At 44.4% G+C, this 20,870-nt stretch overlaps 1 protein-coding gene across 1 annotated transcript in view; it reads left to right on the top strand.

Annotated features, from left to right (window-relative positions):
• LOC120993446 (SH2 domain-containing protein 1B-like) overlaps positions 1-20,333 on the top strand; it is a 39,185-nt gene extending 18,852 nt beyond the window's left edge. Inside the window, 3 exon segments of the mRNA XM_040421952.1 lie at positions 6,792-6,872; positions 6,875-6,977; positions 20,201-20,333. Of these exon segments, the coding sequence (XP_040277886.1) occupies positions 6,792-6,872; positions 6,875-6,977; positions 20,201-20,241 (225 nt within the window). The 3' untranslated portion in view covers positions 20,242-20,333.
• Positions 20,334-20,870: the final 537 nt, after the last annotated feature.

The following is a 20,870-nucleotide window of genomic DNA, read 5'->3' as shown; positions in this document are numbered from 1 at the left end:
TTGCAAATTTTTCAAAATTTTTGGTAAATATGGTATTTTTTTATGCAAAAAAATTAACTTTTTTGACCCAATTTTAGCAGTGTCATGAAGTACAATATGTGACGAAAAAACAGTCTCAGAACGGCCTGGATAAGTCAAAGCGTTTTAAAGTTATCAGCACTTAAAGTGACACTGGTCAGATTTGCAAAAAATGGCCAAGTCCTTAAGGTGAAATAGGGCTGAGTCCTTAAGGGGTTAAGAACCACCGAAACGTCACCACAGGCAATAACTTTGTTGTCGGAGAGATCTCAAGTGGCAATCAGAAAGAAAGCTAGATTAACATCTCTACCCTCAAGTATGTCCTTCTTGATATTTGCCGGAATAAAATGAGCAGGTGTGATGTTGGGCACAAGGGACACTGTACCTGAGCAACCCGCGGCAGATGTGGAGGCAACGGGTACATCTCGTGGTGGATAAGAGACAACTGCCCCCTGAGACTCCACTGTCTCCAACCTCGCCTGAATATTAGTAATTGAAGATGTCAAGTTATTAATCATGACATGCAACTGCGTAAGAGAAGTCTGTACTGTGGCCACGGACACCTCTTCTTGGCGAGGACCAGCTGTACCCACCACAATTAAGCTTCCTTACAGTGGCCGAGAACGGGATACCCCTTTTCAACAACTCTGATGTGAGCTTGGGAATGGTCCAGCTTCGGAGCGACGGAACACTGCCACCTTCCGACATCCCGGTGACATTCTCATCCACTGAAAATTCCACTATGTCAGACGCATGCAACATGTTGCAACTGCTGACGATAACAGACATTTTTAACAACTCGAGTATGCGTGACTACCGAACTCCAACCAGTGCCACCTATCACCAAGAAGGCTGACCAACGGAAAGCGGAGGGAATGCCCTGAGATAACATAATCCCGACTATAGCGGGCCCTCGTGACCATCACTCACTAGCTCGGTTTCAACCATGGGAGTGAGACATGCATTATCACTAAAGAACATGGTAAAGTGTAGTGACGACCCCGACTGATCCCCTGTCTACCACTGAGCGTCCTCTTAATACTACTTTTTTTTTTTTTTTTTACTCCGGGCACCAGTGAGCAACCCTGTGACCGACCGTAAGTGAACTACCAATGCCCGCAGGGAGAACGCAGCTTGAGCTACCGAGTGGAATGTCCGACTGGACAAAACATTGCAAACAACGAAATGTGCTATTATAACCTTGGCTATGGAGCATGCAGATATTGACAGAAGTCGTATGTGATTACAAAGATTACATGTCACATGACCAACGCTGCTAGTTGGGTAAGCTACCAGGACATACCCCCCAGCAAACGGGGGGGGGGGGGGGGGGCATGTACCACAGCTGCGTACCTGGGGAAAAGTAAGGTCCATACCGCAACAACGTGAAACGGATGGTGCAGTTACACCATGTGATGCAGGAAACATGAGACAACCGCAAATGGCTTGAAACCTTCCCTGCCCCTCCCCCCCTGCCTCTCTCAAAGCATGACGGCCCGTGCAAGACATTAAACCTGCGAAGCCGAGACGGAGTCCCGCTGACTCCTGTGCCCTAATGGTACTGCCGCGTGTGAGCCAAATTGCGGGCTGCCAAGCAGACCGTTCCGGTGCGGTGCTGCTCCTCCTCACCTAAGGAGCCAACACACCGCCGACCGGACTAAAAGAAGTAGGTGCTGCGCAAACTTGCAGCGAACTAACCCGACCGGAAAGAATTCAGCTGGTTCCTGGACGCCGACTGGATACCGAAGGAACTCAACATCCAGCACAAATGGATATATCAAATATATTGGGTTAAATGTAGAAATAGAAGGTCCAGCTGAGGTATAACCCTAAATTATAGATAATCTTTAATAGTATTACCAAGACAAACATAAGTCCTAAAGTGTCCAAACCTAGGCGTGTCCACCAACTAAGTATAGTGGGGAATGGATAACCCTGATAATGGTCCTAAACATAGGCCCTGTGCCCAGGGGCGACTCCTGAAGATGGAGACCCCCTGTCCTCGAACCTAACTGGCAACTCCTAGTTATCCCTGATGTGGAAGGGCAGATATAAAAAATAATTGGTGGACAGGTCAGGTATGGACAGAAGAGGATACAAAAATATGCACAATGTATACAACCCTATTGGAAAAAAATGTCCAAAGGTACACGGTGCAAGAGACTACAAAAACACTAACGACACCTGGAAAAAATGACACAGACGCATCTGTGTAAAATCCCAACGCGTTTCCCCCACGGTGTGGGATCATCAGGGGGTGAATGAGTTATTTTAGATAATACTTATGAAAACATGTCCGATGGTAGGAAGCCCACATTTGGACATCACCAATGCAACCACGGGACATAGAGGGTGTCAACTGACGGTTAAATGGAGATGTCAAATGACGGCCAATAATTAAAAGATTGGACCAGATGACCTTACTGGGAGAAGCGAAGGGAGGCACAGATGGACAGCACCAGTCTAAGGGAACCTGTGGGCAAAAGAAAAAAATCCACATGTATATAAATGTATACAAATGCCTATAGCCAAACACCCAGGTACATAATAGTGAGGGACCGTCACCATAATAGGGGACCTCATTCAAGAGGGTCACTCACTGTATCCGGGCACAGTGCTCAGTAGATATAGACACGCTTTCTGATAAACCTAGATTCGCCCTCCTGTAAGGGTATGACCAAGTGGCATGATCGATTCCAATATACTTATGAAGGTGATAGACTGAAACGAGTAAGAATGGCCAGTGAAACAAAGGATATGTTTATTAATTTATAAAAAATATATCCCAAATTGAACAAGTAAGCATACCTTAAAGGGCGTGCTGAGTCAAATCACACCGTCCCTGTTGATACACAGGCCATAAATCATGCGTGCCCTAAGTACCAAAAGTAAGTGAATGGATGTAAATACCCTAGAAACATAGTGGCCACCTATACAGAGGATCATATGGAAACTATGGTTACTTACTGTGGGTGCTACCAGGGCGCTTATCCTCCCATGCTGGATGTGACCTCTCCCAGGGTCCAACAATGAGCCTCTGAAGGCCCTCCCCTTATATAGTGTATCTCCTCCCCAACAATGATGCTAATTAGTTTAACCACCGCAGGTGGCGGCCGCGCTACGTTCCTATGGTGCATGTGCGTTCCACTGTGGAACGCACGCCACCTGAGTCACTTCCGGTATCCGAACCCCGGAAGTGACGTCAGGAACTATCGCTGTGAGCTAAAGCGCAGCAAAGTATTGGATGCTGGGACCTGCGTGAGGCGTCGGTTAGGGACGTCATCAATAATGGACATGCGTTCCACAGTGGAGCGCATGCCAGGCCAACCCCAGTGGGGGCGCTGCCTATAGACAGAAGTCCATAATAAGGGAACATATTCATATAAATATGACACAGAGACCGCCCCACATGGTGAGAAAAAGAGATGTAACATCAAAAGCCATTGATAATTATAGCCATATTACACCTAGAAGACAAGGAGGTGTAGACGATCCACAAAGGGGAGTGGCTAAACAGGTCATAGGGCAAATGTAAGTTGATAATGATGGATACAAAGATTAGATGTATAGAGATAGCTAAAACGGTGAAAGATAGTGATTCACTGTTTATGATAATAACATGTGGGTGCTTCACGCACCCGGCAAAGTCTTTAAGGACGAAACGATCAACCGAAGCCATGGGTAGCAAAGGAAAAGAGGAAGGGAGGGGGAAGGGGTGAGGAAGAAGGAGAAGTAAAGGGATAAGCCAAAGGGCCCAATGAAGAGCGCATCACAGGAAACACGAGAATGTGAGTCTCTCATTTAACCCTAGGGGGGACTGGGACCAGTGTCTATGAATCCATTCACTTTCTTTTTGTAGAATTCTCCTGTCCCAGTCCCCACCACGGGGAGACGGTTGGATCACATCAAGGACTGTAAAGCGGAGGGACCTAGAGTCTCCATCATGGACCTCATTGACATGAGTCGCAATAGGGGTTACCTCTTTGTTCTTCACGTCATTGATATGTTCGAGAATTCATCTTCTGAATTCTCTGACTGTCTAGCCGACGTAATCAAGAGGACACCTACACTGACACAAGTACACTAGGCCCTTGGATCTACAGTTAATAAACTTGCGTACCTGGAAGGTCTGTCCTGTTGCTGATCCAGTGATGGATTTGGATGTATTTAAAAATTCACAGGCTTTGCACCCGCCACATCTGAAGACTCTGAAGACTCCTACCGGCCGTCGGTCCAGCCATGTACCTGCTTTAGATGGTGCTGTAAAGTGACTAGCCACCAGCCGGTCCTTCAGACTTTTTCCTCGTCTAAAAGAGACAGACGGACGATCAGATACCACTTCAAAAAGGTCAGGGTCCATCCTTAAGATGGCCCAGTATTTATTGAGGATTTTCCTCACTTCCTGATTGGCAACATCAAAATTAGAGACAATTCTCAACGGTTGGGGGCTGTCTATACGTGTTTTTGGAGTAAGTAGAGAACTGCGTTCTTTGGACCGTGCGTGTTTAAGCGCATCATTAAGGACTGCTTGAGGATAGCCTCTAGCAACAAATCTGGCCTGGAGTGCCCTCGCCTCACTGTAAAAGGCTTCATTACTCGAACAGTTCCTACGGGCGCGTAGGTACTGTCCCCGTGGAATACCCTGTTTCAAAGAGGTGGGGTGATGGCTACTCCAATGAAGGAGGGAGTTGGTGGCTGTTGCTTTCCTAAATAGATTGGTGGACAGATGATCCCCTATTCTTGTCACCTTGACGTCCAGAAATGTAATACTAGATGGATCATATTCGTAGGTGAAGCGAAGCTCAATATCATTGGTATTCAGGTCGGAGACAAAGTGTTTTAACTCCATCGAATTTCCCTTCCAGACAACGAACACGTCGTCGATATACCGGGTCCAGAATTGGATGTTACCGGACCACCAGACATCATGGTCTGGGAAGACGTGTGTATCTTCCCACCAGCCCAGGAAGAGATTGGCGTAAGTGGGGGCACAAGGGCTCCCCATCGCCGTCCCCCTGAGCTGGTGGTAGAATTTAGAGTTGAACAAGAAGAAATTATGCGTGAGGGTAAATTCAAGTAGTTTAATGATAAACCTGTTGTGTGAATTATATTGAATACCCCTCGCGCATAAAAAATATTCAATAGCTCTGAGGCCAAATACATGTGGGATCGAACTATATAGAGCCTCGACATCGATACTACATAGAATGCAGTCCGGGTCAAGGACAAGGGAATCGATTTTGTTGAGGAAGTCCATTGTGTCCCTCGTGTATGCAGGGAGGGACACAACGAACTCCTTCAACACCTTATCAAGATACACCCCACAGTTTTGGGTAAGAGAGTTAACTCCAGACACTATGGGGCGACCTTTTAAAGGGGTAACCCCCTTATGAATCTTCGGCAGCGCATAGAATGTCGCTATTAGGGGTTTGATAGGAAGCATAAACTCAAATTCAGATGTCCCTATCACCTTCATTTCTAGGCCGGCCAGCAAGATCTGTTTAAGATCAGCCAGGAATTTTTGAGTAGGGTTGGAAGGTAGAATACCGTAACCATCCCTGTCCTTAAGGAGGTCCAGGCACATCTGAATATACGCATTAATTTCGAGGATAACCAGATTGCCGCCTTTATCAGACGGCTTTATTATAATGCTGCGGTCTCGTTCAAGTGACCATAAAGCCTGCATCTCAGTGCGGGAAAGATTAAAAAAACTTTGGCCCTGATGAGACACTATTAAAGATTATCTATAATTTAGGGTTATACCTCAGCTGGACCTTCTATACCGAAGGAACTGGTTCAACACACGAGCAGCACCGAGGCTCTGGCTGCACACGAGTACACAGCACCGATGCTGAGCCCGGAGGGGAATACAAGCGCACGCTTGGCCTGCCACTCCATCACGGCAGGAACAAGGGATCTCCATTCTTGCGAACAGTATGGGTTCCAGTGGTTGAATCCCAACCGATCATTTAGTTATTGCATATCTTCTGGATAGGGAATAACTTTAATATATGGCAACCTTTTAAAAAATACAACTCACTTTGCAAAGAAAACAAGCCTATCGAAGGCTGCTGACAAAAAAAGTATATGTTTTAAAAGCGGTAATACAAAAACAAACAAAAAATTCCTGTGGGCCTTAATGCCAAAAGAGCAACCTCCATGAATCCAAAAGATACTTATACTTCTGTCACCCACATCTGGCATCGTTCCGATCCTCTTTGCACCAGCTAAAGTATTAATTTCCTGGCCTTGTAAGTATGCTGGGTATTTTTATGGTTAGCCATAAATAATCTAAGTTTAAAGGGTTATTCCCATCACACATAGAATACTCCATCACTTTGTGGTCAGTGACAGACTGACTTCTAGGAACTCTACTAACCTAAGGGTCAGTTCACACAGTTTAGCACTACACCCCATTCAAAGTTTTCTTACAACCAACTGTACATGGAACAGCAGCACTGCCCCATTAACTTGAACTAAGGCAACTAACAATAAATTGATGACATATCCTAGTAATATGCCACCACTGTGCATGATGAATATAACCATTTAAAATGCATTTGATAAAAAATTTGATTTTTAGACCATTTTGTGTTCTGAAAACAATAAATTCAGTGGTCTTAAATGGGTTCTTCAGGACATTTGTGGCCAATCCTTAGGATTATTGCTATAACTCTGCATAGTAAATTTTAATCATTTCATTACATCAAGAAATATTAATATTGTGGATTTTACTATGATTTAGGTAACACTATATTATTTTGCATTTTCAGACAGCAGAAGGAGTAAAAGAAAAGTTATTCACAAATCTCAAGGAACTCATATCAAATTATAGAAAACCTAATCAGGGGATTGGTGCATAAATCTGATATATCCTGTCAACAAAGAGCCATGCGAGCAGATACACCTCCAATCAAAAGGTTCCATGGAACGTGTCATACTGGATGAGACCTATGAAGGTAACTGAATAGCAGTAATACCTGGATGTTTTAAAGCGTGTTGATCTTTTGAATTTATTTTTCAAATATAAAATCATTTTTAGTGCGGGTCAGTGCACCCCCGTCTGCGCTCCTATGTTGTATACCAGTCATAAAGAGCTCTTTGTGGGGTATAGCTTAGTTTTAATCTTTCAGTTAGCTCAATGTGTTTATTATTTTTCACTTGTTTAATGTTTTAATAAAGAAGTAAAAGTTAAGTTTTTGTGTCTGGGACCAAGAGTGGTTAGTAGCCGCATAGGCAGAAGTGTTTGATACATTATAAACTCTTCCCAGACAGGGTCCTCTCTAGAACTCTCAAGGTCCTCTCTAGGTCCTCTGACTAAACTCCCAGAGATTCAGCTAAAGTTCTTATCAGCTGTATTCAGGATCATAATCCCTGACCAGTAGGAGAGGAGGATGAGGCAGCTCTTTACCTCAGTGTTGTGAAGTAACTTGTTCTCCTGTGTGATTAGGACAGGTTTTGTGTGAACTAATAGGACAGCGGCCATTTTGCTCCCCGACAAAACGAGCCATAATATATAATGAAAGATTTTTGGAAATATATTTATTATAAAGTATTTTCATTTTCTTAATTCCCGGAGAACCCCTTTTAAGACCATCTGTCACCATGATCAACCCCATTAAACTGTACATATGGCCTAGTAGGATTGACGACTAAAACAAGCCTTTATTTCTGGAATCAGTAATATTTTTAGTACTATGCAAATGAGGTGCTCAGAGCACAGAGGAGCTTGCCTAGCCCCTGAGAGCACTGCTTCACCTCCACCTCTCCCTATTACCACTCCCTCTCCCAATGACATATACAGGGCCAAGCTTCCTCACTGCTCTGAATTTGGCCCTGAAATCTCACGCAAGCATTGGAGCATGATGACCTCATGCAGTAGTCCCCACTCTAAGCAGAATATGCCCCAATAGTACTGCCACCAGCACATGAGCGAGATTTCAGGACCAGACATCAGACCAGTAAGGATGCCTTGCTCTGTCAATCTCACTGGGAGGATAAGTGGCAGGGGTGGGGGCGGAGTTGAAGCAGTGCTCCAAGAGGCTAGGACAGCCCATCAGTGCTCTCAGCACCTAATTTACATATAACAAAAAACAAGGATTTCTCTGCAATGGTAGTCCCAATTGCAGAAAGAAAGAACTGATTTTAGTCATCATGATCAACCCTACCAGGCATTATGCCTGGTTTATTAGGGTTGATCAAGGTGACAGATGCCCCTTAATGTTTCTTTTCTCATTAATTTACACTGATAACCCCTTCAGGACCCTGCCATTTTTCGCAAATCTGACATGTGTCACTTTATGTGGTGATAACTTTAAAACGCTTTTACTTATCCAAGCCATTCTGAGATTGTTTTCTCGTCACATATTATACTTCATGACAGTGGTAAATTTGAGTCAAAATATTTCATTTTTATTTATAAAAAATTCCAAATTTACCAAAAATTTATATTTCTCTACTTTTAAAACAGATAGTGATACCTCCTAAAATAGTTATTACTTTACATTTCCCATATGTCATGTTTGGATCATTTGGTAAATTACATTTTCTTTTTTTGGAACGTTAGAAGGCTTAAAAGTTTTGAAGACTTTTCACCAGAATAAAGTATCTAAACTGACTATATAGACGTGTAGAGCGGCTCCCAGGGATCCCCCTGCACTTACTGTTATCCCCGGGCGCCGCTCCGTTCTCCGGTTATAGCCTCCGGTATGTTCATAGTTAGGCTCCACCCAGGGGAACCTGCCGGCTCCACCCAGGGGAACTAGCCAGGCTATGAGCTGAGCGCTGCGATTGGCCAGCGCTACAGCATAGGAGAAGGAGACCGCAGCAGGTTCCCCTGGGTGGAGCCTAACTATGAACATACCGGAGGCTATAACCAGAGAACAGAGCGGCGCCCAGGGATAACAGTAAGTGCAGGGGGATCCCTGGGTGCCGCTCTACACGTCTATATAGTCAGTTTAGGTACTTTATTCTGGTGAAAGGTCTTCTTTAAGGACCAGTTCAGGTCTGAAGGCACTGTGTGAGGCTTACATAATAGAAACCACCCATAAATGTCCCCATTTTAGAAACTACACCCCTCAAGGTATTCAAAACTGACTTTACAAACTTTGTTAACCCTTTAGGTGTTCCACAAGAATTAAAGGAAAATGGAGATGACATTTCAGAATGTAACTTTTTTATCAGAATTTCCATTTTAATCAATTTTTCCAGTAACAAAGCAAGGGTTAACAGCCAAACTGCTGTTAACAGCGTAAATTGCTGTACGGGCACACGGCAAGGCGCAGAAAGAAAGGAACGCCATATGGTTTTTGGAGGGCAGATTTCACTGGGATAATTTTAGGTTGCCAGGTCACATTTGAAAACCCCCTGATGCACCCCTAGAGTAAAAACTTCAAAAAAGGGACTCGATTTTGGAAACTACGGGATAAGGTGGCAGTTTTGTTGGTACTATTTTAGGGTACATATGATTTTTGGTTGCTCTATATTACATTTTTTGTGAGGTTCGGTAACAAAAAATAGCTGTTTTGGCACCGTTTTTATTTTTTTGTTTTTTACAGTGTTCATCTGACAGGTTAGATCATGTGCTATTTTTATAGAGCAGGTTGTTACGGACGCGACAATACCAAATATGGTTGTTTGTTTCAGTTTTACATAATAAAGCATTTTTGAAAAAAAAAATTTTTAGTGTCTCCATATTTTTTTTTTTTGGGGGGGCGACTGTCTTATGTAAGGGCTCATTTTTTTCGATATGAGATGATGGTTTAATGGGTACTATTTTAGTGTGCATATGACTTTTTGATTGCTTAGTATTACACATTTTGTGATGTAAGGTGGCATAAAATGGCTTTTTTGACATTTCATAATTTTTTTTTTACAGTGTTCACCTGGGTCATGTGACATTTTATTAGACCTGATTGCTATGGACATAGCGATACCTAATATGTCTACTTTTTAATTTTTTTTTTCACTTTTAACACAATAAAAGCATTTTTTAAACTAAAAATATCATGTATTAGTGTCTTCATATTCTGAGAGCCATATTTTTTTTATTTTTTGCCCGATTGTTTTATGTAGGGACTCATTTTTTGCGGGATGAGGTGACGGTTTGATTGGTACTATCTTGGGGGCATACATCTTTTTGATCACTTGAACAAAAATGATTGTTTTAGCAGTTTTTCTTTTATTTTTTTCTACAGCGTTCAGGTGAGGGGGTGGATCATGTGAAATTTTCATAGAGCCAGTCGTTACGGATGCGGCAATACCCAATATGTCTGGTTTTCTTTCTTTATTATGAAGAACACATTTTTTAAATTTTTTTTTTACTTTTTATTTTTGTCCCACTCTGGGACTTCAACTTCTGGGGTCTGATATTCTGATAGCCTGCCTAAGGGCTGGATCTCACAGGCTTCCGTAGAAGGCAAACCCCGATGCCTATGGAAGGCGTCGGGCTTGCCTTTTCTGCCATCGGGTCCCCGCCACTGCAGCACGGGGACCCGGTCGGAGATGCGGAGGGCACTCGTACCCTCCGCAAACCCTCTGCATGCCGCGGTCAGCTTTGATCACGGCATACAAGGGGTTAATACGCCGGGATCGGTGTCTTCACCGATGCCGGCGTATGCAGCAGGGGCCTGGCTGTCAGTAACTGCCGGGTCCATGCCGGTGATCGGACGAGCACAGCTCCTGCACCCGCCCGATCAGCCCGCCGTACATGTACGGAGCTGGTCTTTAAGTGACGTTCACCAGCGCCGTACATGTACGGTGGGGGTCCTTAAGGGTTTAAAGGGGTTTTCTCACTTCAGCAAGTGGCATTTATCATGTAGAGAAAGTTAATACAAAGCACTTACTATCGTATTGTTATTGTAAATATTGCTTCCTTTGCTGGCTTGATTCATTTTTACATTTCATCATGTACTGCTGGAGTTGCAGTGTGCATGCGCCGGTCCATACCTCGAAATCCAGCTGGCGGAAGTAACCAGCCGCAGCAGAGGCTATAGTGAAGCCAAAGAAGGGGTGGGTCGGCGAATGAGCAGCGCAACTCCCTGTTCCTCTGCCCATAAGGTGCGCAGGTGCGGGACCTGTGTGAAGCGGCGCAGGTGTGAGATTTATGAGGGAGAGGAGGAGGTAATAATAGGAAACGAGGGCGTGCCAGAGAGGTGAAAGAGGTGTGGGTTTCTGGGCACATCGCCGAGGGGCCTGGGCACTTGCTGCAGTAACTCTGCCTCTGGGCACTTGCCGGACCTCATTAGCATAAGCTTTAAAAGTCTTTTTTGGAAGATCTCGACGTGGGACAGCACAAATAAAGGTAACATTGGAATGAGGGCAAAGGAGTCTATAACCTGATCTGAGCTGTCTAAAACGCTCAGATTTGGTGACAGACTCCCTTTAAATTAAAGATTTTACCAAAAGAGCTGGGTCAATGGGTTAAAGGGGTTGTGCCACGAAAAATATTGTAGATTTTTCAAACTAGCACCTGGATCTGAAAACTTTTGCATGTACTGTAATTAAAAATGTAGTATAGCCACAGGGCTATTCAATTGGAAGTTTGCATGTGGATTTGACACGGAATCCGCACCAAGAATGAACACGCCACTACTTTTTTCCATGTCATTGTTTTTAAAACTGCAAGTGGAAAAAAACAGCACTGTGTTAATAAACAAGCTGTTTTCACATTGATCAATGGAGATGATTTACAAGCATTTTTGGCCGCTTTTTGGCTGTGGAATCCACAACAAAATCCATGTTGAAAAAGTCCATGTGAACTTAAAGTGCTTGTGTTCACAGAAAAGCTGGAGAGGACTTTGGGTTCCCATATACACCAGGGTACAGTTGTAGCTGCAACCCCTATGTCCTCTGTACTTACCTCACAGATTCTGAGTGACCCCTCATTCACATAACCCCCAGTCATATATTGTATTTTAAGATCTATGAACATGACAGAGAAAATACACCGTTTGGGATAAACAGTGAGTCCGGCTCTTTCATACACTCTTAGGGCTCATTCACACGACCGTGGTTTGGTTCCGCATCCGAGCCGCATTTTTTGCGGCTCGAGTGCGGACCCATACACTTCAATGGGGTCGCAAAAAAAGATGCGGACATCTGTTCAGACAGCATCCGGCAGGGTTCAGAAGAGAAGGAGAGCCATGTGGGTTTTGGATGTCATATTTTGCCGTCCGGACACACCAGTCTTCCTCTGCTCCATTGCAGCGAGCCCATCTGCCAGAGCCACCTGTCTGCTCTTTCCTGCAGGTCACATCCTGCTTCTTGCCAGCTAGGCCTCTCTCCTTTTTCAGTAGGGTGCGCACACTCCTAAAGGACTAGCGCTTGTGCACCCTAATTCTGACTACCCAATGGCTGGTCACCTTTGGGTACTTAAGGCATCTCCCCCTATGGGATGGTGCCTGAGTAATAGGTTTCTAGACTGCTAGTATTCTGCTAAGGTGTGCTGTATTTGTGGCCTGCGCATATAAGTTCTGCTTGTTTCCTGGAGTGCTCCTTTACCCTGACTCATGACCAGAGCCATGTCTGATATCCGTATTGACCCGTAGCTGCCCGTCCTGACTTCAGACTGTTTACCGGATTCCACATATTCTGCCTATCTTAACTTGGCCTGATTTTTGTCTGATCCTTTAGTGATCTGCATTGGTGTCCATTGACACCTGTGGGTCAGTTGTCAGTCATACAGAGACTACTCCATTAGGCAGGGTTAAATGGTGAAATCCAAGAGACCCAAAGTCAAATCTGTTGGTTGATACAATGGTTCCACACCACCAACAGCCGTAACAGTATGCAACCCAAGGCTGACTGCAATGACATGAGTCCTGGCAATGCAGTCGTTTGCTCCAAACAGTGTAGATAAAGGATGCAGTATGATTTCCAGCTATGCTTTGAAAATTATCTTAAGAGTCCATTCACATGTCCGCAAGTGTTTTGCGGTCCTCGAATTGCAGATCCGCAAACATGGACACCGGCCATGTGCGTTCCGCATTTTGCGAACCGCACATAGCCGGCCGTGTGATAGAAATGCCTATTCTTGTCCATGGCTGCGGACAAGAATAGGACATGCTCTATCTTTTTTGCGGGGCCGCAGAACGGAACTACGGATGCGGGCAGCACATGGTGTGCTGTCCGCATCTTTAGCGGCCTCAATGCCACGGCCACTACACTTTGAACACAGCTGCTTCTAGCTCCATCGAAAATGGAAGCTCCTGCGCCGGAAGTTACAGGGAACAGCAATTAGTAAGGGTGCCTGGAAATAGGTCATCATTATTAAGAGCCGGAATAACCCCTTTAACCGCCTCCGGACCGCCTAACGCAGGATCGCGTTCCGGAGGCGGCAGCTCTGCGCACAGTCACGCATATATGCGTCATCTCGCGAGACGCGAGATTTCGCTCAAAGCCGGCCCGCGCATGCGCATCGCGGGCCGGCAAAAGTTAGAGGGGGGTCACGTCATCAGCTTGCCAGCCAATGATCGTCGCTGGCAAGCTGATGATTTTTAAAAAATCGAATCAGAAGCCAGATAACACATTATATTTGTAATTATAATGTGTTAAAAAATGGCTTCTCTGCTCCTCTGCTGGTCCTTTTCGAGTTGGTTCCAGCAGAGGAGCAGACATCACAGTGAGTACCCACCAACACCACACTTAGCCCCCAGATCACCCCCCATCACCCCAATTAACCCCTTGATCACCCCTTGCTCGCCCCTGTCAATCACCTAGTGAAAGGAAAAAAGTGATCAGTGTAAACTGTCACTTTTTTTTCCCACTGGTATTGACTGATAGGTTTTAGGATAGTTTAGGTCCCTTGGTTAGGTAGTTTAGCGATTGTTTAGCGCCCAGCCCACCGCACCGCAGTCACTGATTCGCTGATTAGCGTATCGCTAATCAGCATTTGTACTTTTATAGTATCTGTAAGTGATCAAAACTGATCACAGTCAGATCTATAATAGTATTAGTGTCACCTTAGCTCGCCCTTCACCCAAAACGCAGTGTTTGCCCGATGCGGCGATAAAAAAATCAGTTTTGATATTTTTTATCAATCGCAGCGGCCTCCGGTACTTCGCTAGCCTCCCATTTGTAAGACAGGCTTGCTTTTTTTCTTGGGTAGTCTCAGGGACTACCCCTAAATTTAGTAGTCCAAATGTCAAACAGGAGGTATTCTTCTGAAGAGGCCTACAGGCTTCTGATCCAGTCGGATGAGGAATGGGAACCCTCATCTGACGAATCTAGCGGGTCAGAATATGAACCTGTAGAAAGCAGTGGCAGTCTGACCCAAAGTTCGGACGAGGAGGTTGAGGTCCCTGATAGCACCAGGCGTACCCGGCCCCGTGTCGCTAGACCACAGGTTGCGCAGGATCCGCTTCAAGAGCAGCAGAGTGGGGCTGGCGCTGTCGGATCACATGGTGAGGCATACACCAGCAGCGTAGCCCTCCCTGGACCTAGTACCAGCACTGCCGTACAACATGGTGAAGTGGCGAGCACCAGAAGGGCAGTTGAAGCTGGTACGGTGACACGTGCAATAGTTACCCAGTCGCAGCCACCGCACAGACAGGCCCGTAGACCCCCTAGAGTCCCTGAGGTGCTGGCAAATCCTGATTGGCAGTCCCCAACTTCAGCCGCACCTGTAGTTCCCCTCTTTCACCGCCCAGTCTGGAGTTCGGGTTGAGACAGCTCAGATCGATTCGGCCCTGGGATTTTTTGAGCTGTTCTTGACTGCTGAGCTCTTGGACTTAGTCGTGGCAGAAACAAATCGGTATGCCACTTAATTTATATCCGCCAACCCGGGAAGCTTTTATGCCCAGCCTTTCCGGTGGAAACCAGTCCAAGTTTCCGAATGAAAATTTTTTCTGGGCCTTCTCCTGAACATGGGTCTAACCAAAAAGCATGAATTGCGGTCATATTGGTTCACGAACCCGATTCATCACATGCCCATGTTCTCTGCTGCTATGTCCAGGGCACGATTTGAGGCCATCCTGCGTTTTCTGCACTTTAGCGACAACACCACCTTCCGTCCCAGAGGCCACCCAGCTTTTGACCGGCTCCACAAAATTTGGCCCCTCATAGACCACTTCAACCAGAAATTTGCAGATTTGTATACCCCCGAGCAAAACATCTGCGTAGACGAGTCCCTAATACATTTTACCGGGCGCCTTTGCTTCAAACAATACATCCCAAGCAAGCGCCCCCGGTATGGGGTCAAATTGTATAAGCTCTGTGAAAGGGCCACAGGCTATACCCACAAATTTCGGATCTATGAGGGAAAAGATCAGACCCTGGAGCCGGTCAGTTGCCCTAACTACCTGGGGAGCAGTGGGATGGCAGTCTGGGACTTGGTGTCACCCTTATTTGACAAGGGGTACCATCTTTATGTGGACAATTTCTACACAAGTGTGGCCCTCTTCAGGCATTTGTTCCTAGAACAGATTGGCTGCTGTGGCACCGCGCGAACTAGTCGCGTGGGCTTCCCCCAACGGCTCGTTACCACCCGTCTTGCAAGGGGGGAGAGGGCTGCCTTGTGTAACGAAGAACTGCTCGCGGTGAAATGGAGAGACAAGCGTGACGTTTACATGCTCTCCTCCATTCACGCAGACACGACAATACAAATTGAGCGAGCAACCTGTGTCATTGAAAAGCCCCTCTGTGTCCACGACTATAATGCGCTCATGGGAGGGATGGACTTCAATGACCAGATGTTGTCTCCGTATTTAGTTTCCCGACGCACCAGACGCTGGTATAAGAAGGTGTCTGTATATTTAATTCAATTGGCTGCATATAATAGTTTTTTTCTCTACAGTAAGGCTGGGAGAACACGATCCTTCCTCAAATTTCAGGAAGAGATCATCGAGAACCTCCTGTATCCAGGAGGTTCCGTGGCCCCATCCACCAGTGTAGTTAGCCGTCTACACGAGCGACATTTCCCCAGTGTCGTTGCCGGTACCTCAACCCAACCGTCACCCCGAAAAAGATGTTGTGTCTGTAGCAGGAGTGGAATAAGGCGTGACACCCGCTATTTCTGTCCTGACTGCCCTGACCACCCTGCCCTATGCTTTGGAGAGTGTTGGAAGTACCACACACAGGTACACTTAGCTTAGGGATTGCATCTCACAGGACAGGCACACAGGGCTATTAGGGCCCTTTCACTCACAGCTGCTGCAAACCTCTCCTTTCACCTGGGATAAAGTGCATAATGTACTTCGCCACATCTTTGGGCGATTTGCGCTTTGCACATTGTCCCATGGGGAAGGAGAGGTTTGTCCTGTTTTTTTCTTTTTTGTTTTGTTTTTTTTACCTTCCAGGTGGACCAACCGATCGACTAGCTGCAGCACTGATGTGCATTCTGACAGAAGCATTGCGCTGCTGTCAGATTACACAAAAGTCGGTGTATGCGGCGCTGCAAGACAAGATTTCTCCTCTGCAGTAAAAGATACGTTTGCCGAGGCATATGAGCTGAGGAGGCGGCGGTGTTCATATGCTTTGGCAAACACTTTGTATATATAAAAAAAATAAAAAATCCCGGCAATGATTTATTCATCCACATCGATTGATGTGAATGGAGAAATCTGGTTTGCCAGGGCATACGAGCTAAGTAGGTATGGATGTTGGGCGGAGCTCCTATGTCCTGGCAGACGCCTTTCCCCTCCTTTTTTTTTTTTTGGCAGAGATTTTTTCATCCACATTGATCGATGCGAATGAAGAAATCTGTGCCGTTCATTTTTTCTTTCAGCCAAGAGGCTGAACGGAAAAAAAAAATCTCATTACCCGTATGCTCAATATAAGGAGAATAGCAGAAACTCCTAATGCTGGCCATACATGTAATGATTGCGGAGACCCTCAAATGCCAGGGCAGTACAAACACCCCACAAATAACACCATTTTGGAAAGAAGACACCCCAAGGTATTCGCTGAGGGGCATATTGAGTCCATGAAAGATTGAAATTTTTGTCTCAAGTTAGCTGAAAGGGAGACATTGTGAGAAAAAACCCCAAAAAATTAATTTCCGCTAACTTGTGCCAAATTTTTTTTTTTCTATAAACTCGCCATGCCCCTCATTGAATACCTTGGGGTGTCTTCTTTCCAAAATGGGGTCACATGTATTTATACTGCCCTGGCTTTTTAGGGGCCCTAAAGCGTGAGAAGAAGTCTGGGATCCAAATGTCTAAAAATGCCCTCCTAAAAGGAATTTGGGCACCTTTGCACATCTAGGCTGCAAAAATGTGTCACACATGTGGTATCGCCGTACTCAGGAGAAGTTGGGGAATGTGTTTTGGGGTGTCATTTTACATATACCCATGCTGGGTGAGATAAATATCTTGGTCAAATGCCAACTTTGTATAAAAAAAATTGGAAAAGTTGTCTTTTGCCGAGATATTTCTCTCACCCAGCATGGGTATATGTAAAATGACACCCCAAAACACATTGCCCAACTTCTCCTGAGTACGGAGATACCACATGTGTGACACTTTTTTGCAGCCTAGGTGGGCAAAGGGGCCCACATTCCAAAGAGCACCTTTCGGATTTCACCGGCCATTTTTTACAGATTTAGATTTCAAACTACTTCTCACGCATCTGGGCCCCTAAAATGCCAGGGCAGTATAACTACCCCACAAGTGACCCCATTTTGGAAAGAAGACACCCCAAGGTATTCCGTGAGGGGCATGGCGAGTTTCTAGAATTTTTTATTTTTTGTCACAAGTTAGCAGAAAATGATGATTTTTTTTTTTTTTTCTTACAAAGTCTCATATTCCACTAACTTGTGACAAAAAATAAAAACTTCCATGAACTCACTATGCCCATCACGAAATACCTTGGGATGTCTTCTTTCCAAAATGGGGTCACTTGTGGGGTAGTTATACTGCCCTGGCATTCTAGGGGCCCTAATCTGTGGTAAGTAGTTTGAAATCAAAATCTGTAAAAAATGGCCGGTGAAATCCTAAAGGTGCTCTTTGGAATGTGGGCCCCTTTGCCCACCTAGGCTGCAAAAAAGTGTCACACATGTGGTATTGCCGTACTCAGGAGAAGTTGGGCAATGTGTTTTGGGGTGTCATTTTACATATACCCATGCTGGGTGAGAGAAATATCTTGGCAAATGACAACTTTTCCCATTTTTTTATACAAAGTTGGCATTTGACCAAGATATTTATCTCACCCAGCATGGGTATATGTAAAATGACACCCTAAAACACATTGCCCAACTTCTCCTGAGTACGGCAATACCACATGTGTGACACTTTTTTGCAGCCTAGGTGGGCAAAGGGGCCCACATTCCAAAGAGCACCTTTAGGATTTCACCGGCCATTTTTTACAGATTTTGATTTCAAACTACTTACCACACATTAGGGCCCCTAGAATGCCAGGGCAGTATAACTACCCCACAAGTGACCCCATTTTGGAAAGAAGACATCCCAAGGTATTTCGTGATTGGCATAGTGAGTTCATGGAAGTTTTTATTTTTGGTCACAAGTTAGTGGAATATGAGACTTTGTAAGAAAAAAATAAAAATCATCATTTTCCGCTAACTTGTGACAAAAAATAAAAAGTTCTATGAACTCACTATGCCCATCAGCGAATACTTTAGGGTGTCTTCTTTCCGAAATGGGGTCATTTGTGGGGGGTTTCTTCTGTCTGGGCATTGTAGAACCTCAGGAAACATGACAGGAAATTCACATTTTTGTACCATAGTTTGTAAACGCTATAACTTTTACCCAAACAATTTTTTTTACCCAAACATTTTTTTTTTATCAAAGACATGTAGAACAATAAATTTAGAGAAAAATTTATATATGGATGTCGTTTTTTTTGCAAAATTTTACAACTGAAAGTGAACATGTGGTATTGCCGTACTCAGGAGAAGTTGGGCAATGTGTTTTGGGGTGTCATTTTACATATACCCATGCTGGGTGAGAGAAATATCTTGGCAAATGACAACTTTTCCCATTTTTTTATACAAAGTTGGCATTTGACCAAGATATTTATCTCACCCAGCATGGGTATATGTAAAATGACACCCTAAAACACATTGCCCAACTTCTCCTGAGTACGGCAATACCACATGTGTGACACTTTTTTGCAGCCTAGGTGGGCAAAGGGGCCCACATTCCAAAGAGCACCTTTAGGATTTCACCGGCCATTTTTTACAGATTTTGATTTCAAACTACTTACCACACATTAGGGCCCCTAGAATGCCAGGGCAGTATAACTACCCCACAAGTGACCCCATTTTTGGAAAGAAGACATCCCAAGGTATTTCGTGATTGGCATAGTGAGTTCATGGAAGTTTTTATTTTTGGTCACAAGTTAGTGGAATATGAGACTTTGTAAGAAAAAAATAAAAATCATCATTTTCCGCTAACTTGTGACAAAAAATAAAAAGTTCTATGAACTCACTATGCCCATCAGCGAATACTTTAGGGTGTCTTCTTTCCGAAATGGGGTCATTTGTGGGGGGTTTCTTCTGTCTGGGCATTGTAGAACCTCAGGAAACATGACAGGAAATTCACATTTTTGTACCATAGTTTGTAAACGCTATAACTTTTACCCAAACAATTTTTTTACCCAAACATTTTTTTTTTATCAAAGACATGTAGAACAATAAATTTAGAGAAAATTTATATATGGATGTCGTTTTTTTTGCAAAATTTTACAACTGAAAGTGAAAAATTTCATTTTTTTTGCAAAAAAAAAATCGTTAAATTTCGATTAATAACAAAAAAAGTAAAAATGTCAGCAGCAATGAAATACCACCAAATGAAAGCTCTATTAGTGAGAAGAAAAGGAGGTAAAATTCATTTGGGTGGTAAGTTGCATGACCGAGCAATAAACGGTGAAAGTAGTGTAGTGCAGAAGTGTAAAAAGTGGCCTGGTCATTAAGGGTGTTTAAGCTAGGGGAGCTGAGGTGGTTAAGTCACCTGACATTTTCTGCAGTGGAGAAAAAGGCACAGTTGTACCACTTACTATGTATATAAATCAATCTGATGCAGAGATTACCTACTGTGGTCTGGCTCGGCATGCCACGTTCTTTATAGCAGGAGCTAGGTGAAAGAAGCCAACCAAACAGGGAGAAGTCTGTACAGCAAAGGGTGGAAATAGGACTTGATACCCATTGTTAGATCTATAAAGTCATAGGAACCAATGTTCTCACAGTTCAAATTATATATTTTTTAATCATTATATTTATTTCTTACAGAGATTGATGACAGAGTGTACGTGGATGTCCTACCTTCTTGAATTGCTACCAGAGAGATGAGCTCTTTAAAAGGCATTCAAAGAATTTTAAGTAATTAAAAGTAAACATAAAAAAAAAAAAAACGTATTTGCCAACCTTACAAACTACTCTGAGGTCTCCTGCCACTAGATTTCTGCTTCGCTACCACCCCTTGTGTTCTCTTCACTCATGGGGATAGTCCATAGTGCACATTCTAACTAAACCATCATCATCTATGTATAGCATAAAGAACAATACGTGAAAGGCTGTTTGATTCGCGGCAATGTGTTTTCTATGGCTCAGTATCGTTACCTCATTTTTATATATGTATACACACGTCATTCAGAACTGACTAAGTTGACTCTTTGTATTCTTGACATTATATAAAAATGCTTCCAGTTAGGCCTCATGCACACGACCGTTTTTCGGGTCCGCATCCGAGCCGCAGTTTTTGCGACTCGGGTGCGGACCTATTCACTTAAATGGGGCCGCAAAAGATGTGGACAGTACTCCGTGTGCTGTCCGCATCCGTTGCTCCATTCCGAGGTCCCGCAAGAAAAATATAGCATGTCCTATTCTTGTTTGGACAAGAATAGGCATTTCTACAATGGGCTGCCCGTTCCGCAAATTGCGGGAAGCACACGGGCGGATT

Source organism: Bufo bufo, chromosome 3 (genome assembly GCF_905171765.1).
Source record: "Bufo bufo chromosome 3, aBufBuf1.1, whole genome shotgun sequence".
Taxonomy (NCBI): Eukaryota; Metazoa; Chordata; class Amphibia; order Anura; family Bufonidae; genus Bufo; species Bufo bufo.
This window is presented reverse-complemented; position numbering and strand designations above follow the sequence as displayed.